Here is a 4,163-nt window from a genome sequence, read left to right on the forward strand (position 1 = left end):
AAAAAAAAAAAAAAAAAAAAAAAAAAAGGCCTTCAAAAAAACTTCAGGAAAACTTACCTTCATTTGAACCATCCTTCTCAATGACAAGATTCTGGTAAGTCCGCCGATTTTCATCACTAGCTTTCCGAACAAATGCCTAAATGCAAATTAATTTCAAACAATAAAATTAAACACAGAAAACTACAATCAAGGATTTTATTCTTTAAACTAGAGTTATCAATTCTCATTAGCAATAATTCTGCCTATATTCCAAACATCTTACTTTTAAAATGGAAAACTATTTTGGACAAGCGTACTAAATACCTTTGAGACTGCTCCCTTGTGATTTCTTGAGCCACAAGCTTACTAAACCTGGCCTAAGAAAATTTTTGTTTGACCTGGTGTTAATTTCTATTACGTGAGAGCCAAGAATTTGGGATCCAAGCTATGGTAACACCTTCAAAGCTTAATTTTTCAAAAAAACATTCTTTTAATTTAAAATACCATTCAGTACAGGGAAGAAACTCAATCCTGGCAGGCAAGAGACATTGTAACCAAGACCCCAAAGGCTTCATATGTCTGGGCATTCCCTCCTCTACCTTCCTGCCTCCGTTAACAAGCTGCCTGCTCCTGACTTAGCTGACCAAGCTGAATTCCCAACCACACAAGAACCTAACCGTTTGTCTCCTGGAGTTACTTCTCCCAAAGTTGTTAAAGTGGGACTCTCGCATTCCTAATAAAAGCCTGACCATCTTCCAAGGTTAGTAAAGCGGGACTCTAGCACCTGACCAGATCCAGCCAGCTGAGCACAAGATAGACTTCAGCCCTGGCCTTTAACCGAGTATTTCCTCATTTTAACCTAATTATGATACTAAAAATCATACCCAGGGATGGAAATTTAACATGGTAATGAGACATACAACACATGAAAAAGGATGCAGTCAATTCACAGGTGCTGAAAGTTCCCTGCCTCTACATGCCTACAAATCACTCTTTTCACCTCAGCTTCCTCAAAACGACAAGAGCTAAACCCTTCGGGAAGCTAGCACTTGGGATCCCTCTCCCATACGGTGTTCCCTTGAGATTCCTTGAGCCACAAGCCTACTAAACCTTCCCTGGGAAAATTTCTGTTTGACCTGGTGTTAATTTCTATTTACACGAGAGCCAAAAACTCAGGATCCAAGCTATGGTAACACCTTCAAAGCTTAACTGTTCAAAAAAACATTGTTTTAATTTAAAACACGTGTTAAGTAATAGTTTGCTGAAGTTTTAGTTATCTAAGAGATTTAGAATTTAAATAATGAAAATTAAAATATAACAAGATCTTACATTAGTGAGTAGTGTTTGTTTTGATGTTACATGAATAAGATGTAGGTTGCCACTTCTCTCGCCAACCAAAAGAAACTTTCCTTCTTGACAAAGGCCAACTACATCCACTTCAGTATCTGAAAATTTCAAATCAAAGTTATAAGCTTCCTTTGAAAATCCTTATTTCCCATACAAAAAAAATACAAAATTTTCTCATTAAAAAGCCAACGATTACTTAAGTTACTTCTAAATACTGCAAAACAGATGTGATGAAAGTAAAAAAGAATGTTGTTGACTTTTATTCAGTCAACAAATATTTTTTGTTTTGTTTTGTTTTTGAGACAGCGTCTCACTCTACTACCCAGGCTGGAGTGGAGTGGTACCACCCCAGTTCACCGCACCCTAGACTTCCTGGGCTCAGTCAGGCAATTCTCCCGCCTCAGCCTCCCAGGTAGCTGGGACCACAGGTACACACTACTATGGCCAGCTAATTTTTTGTACTTTTTGTAGAGATGGGGTTTTGCCATGTTACCTAGACCGGTCTCAAACTCCTGGGCTCAAGCGATTGTCCATCACTGCCTCCCAATTACATCCCAGGTTACAGATGTGAGCCACTGCAAGCAGCTGGTCAACAAATACTTATTGAGCACTTACTTCATGCTAAGCATTGTTCTAGGCCTTTTGCATATATCTGAGAACAGTAACAAAAGATTACCACCATCACAGAGTTCATATTCTAAGACAGAAATAGCAGATAAATGACCAGGCGTGGTGGCTCACACCTGTAATCCCAGCACTTTGGGAGGCCAAGGCAGGCAGATCACTTGAGGTCAGGACTGGCCAACATGGTGAAACCCCAACCCTACTAAAAATATAAAATTAGCTGGGCATGGTGGCACGTGCCTGTAATCCAGGCTACTCGGGAGGCTGAGACGAGAGAATTGCTTAAACCCAGGAGGTGGAGGCTGCAGTGAGCTGAAATTGCGCCACTGCACTCCAGCCTAGGCGACAGCGTCACACTGTCTCAAAAAAAAAAAAAAAAAGGAAATAGCTGATAAACAATTAGCATAATAAACAAACTCTAAGACATGTAAGAAGGTGACAGATGTTCTGAAAAAAAATGTAGAGCCAGGTAAGAGAGCTCAGAAGAATGGTGCGTTTTGCAGTGTCAATTAGAAAGCTCACAGGAGACATGAAAGAGGTGAGGAAATTAGCCAAATGGCTAAAAAGGAAGAGCATTCAGAGCATTCAGACGGTGGGCACAGCTCGAGGAAAGATCATCGGGTGGGAAGTGCCTGTTGTATTCATGCAAAAGCAAGAAGGCCAAGGTAACAGAAAACAAAGCAGTAAGGGAAGGGACAAGAAAAACAGCAAGGTGTAACTGGCTCATGAACACAAGTTATTCTGCCACGATGTCTTTCCACAAATGGATCATCATTACCGCATCCCACCATTTCATAGAAGAAACTGTGAATCTTGTGGACTAATCAGCGTCAGTACATCAAGATTTCATAAAACACAAGTTTATCGCCTCCATGTTGCAATCAAGATATGTTCCAAAATGCATGCGTTGTTTCCTTTTCAGTTAAGTTCTTATGTAAAAGTTTCAACAACTATCTGTCTCTTAAAATTTCTTCTACTCAATGGCTGGGTACAGTGGCTCACGCCTGTAATCCCAGCACTTTGGGAGGCCAAGGTGGATAGATCATTTGAAGTCAGGAATCTGAGACCAGCCTGGCCAACATGGTGAAACCCGACCCTACTAAAAATACAAAAATTACCAGGCATGGTGGCAGGCACCTGTAATCCCAACTACTTGGGAGGCTGAGGCAGAAGAATCTCTTGAACCTGGGAGGTGGAGGTTGCAGTGAGCTGAGAGAACACCATTGCACTCCAGCCTGGGCCACAGAGCGAGACTCAGTCTCAGCAAAAAAAAAAAAAAAAAGGCCGGGCACAGTGGCTCACGTCTGTAATCCCAACACTTCAGGAGGCCGAGGTGGGTGGATCACGAGGTCAGGAGTTTGAGACCAGCCTGGCCAACATAGTGAAACCCTGTTTCTACTAAAAATACAAAAAAAAAAAAAATTAGCAGGGCGTGGTGATGGGTGCCTGTAGTCCCAGATACCTGGGAGGCTGAGGCAGGAGAATTGCTTGAACACTGGAAGAGGAGGTTGCAGTGAGCCAACATCACACCACTGCACTCTGGCCTAGGTGACAGTACGACACTGTATCTCAAAAAAAAAAAAAATTTCTACTCAAGAAAGAAAAAACTTTCGGGGCCGGGTGTGGTGGCTCATGCCTATAATCCCAGCGCTTTGGGAGGCTGAGACGGGCAGATCACAAGGTCAGGAGATCGAGACTATCCTGGCTAACACGGTGAAACGCTGTCTCTACTAAAAAAAAAAATATGCCGGGCGCGGTGGCTCAAGCCTGTAATCCCAGCACTTTGGGAGGCTGAGATGGGCAGATCACAAGGTCAGGAGATCGAGACCATCCTGGCTAACATGATGAAACCCCGTCTCTACTAAAAAATACAAAAAACTAGCCGGGTGAGGTGGCGGGCACCTGTAGTCCTAGCTACTCGGGAGGCTGAGGCAGGAGAATGGCATAAACCCGGGAGGCGGAGCTTGCAGTGAGCTGAGATCGGGCTACTGCACTCCAGCCTGGGCGACAGGGCGAGACTCCGTCTCAAAAAAATATATATATATACATACACAAAAAAAATTAGCCAGGCATGATGCCGGGTGCCTGTAGTCCCAGGTATTCAGGAGGCTGAGGCAGGGGAATGGCGTGAACCCGGGAGGCAGAGTTTGCAGTGAGCCGAGATTGTGCCACTGCACTCCAGCCTGGGTGACAGAGCGAGATTCCATCTCAAA

At 43.3% G+C, this 4,163-nt stretch overlaps 1 protein-coding gene across 1 annotated transcript in view; it reads right to left on the minus strand.

Annotated features, from left to right (window-relative positions):
• KNTC1 (kinetochore associated 1) overlaps nucleotides 1-4,163 on the minus strand; it is a 100,283-nt gene that overhangs the window by 86,677 nt on the left and 9,443 nt on the right. Inside the window, 2 exon segments of the mRNA XM_017889010.1 lie at nucleotides 58-136; nucleotides 1,309-1,424. Of these exon segments, the coding sequence (XP_017744499.1) occupies nucleotides 58-136; nucleotides 1,309-1,424 (195 nt within the window).

Source organism: Rhinopithecus bieti, unplaced genomic scaffold (assembly GCF_001698545.2).
Source record: "Rhinopithecus bieti isolate Rb0 unplaced genomic scaffold, ASM169854v2 scaffold_574, whole genome shotgun sequence".
Classification (NCBI taxonomy): domain Eukaryota; kingdom Metazoa; phylum Chordata; class Mammalia; order Primates; family Cercopithecidae; genus Rhinopithecus; species Rhinopithecus bieti.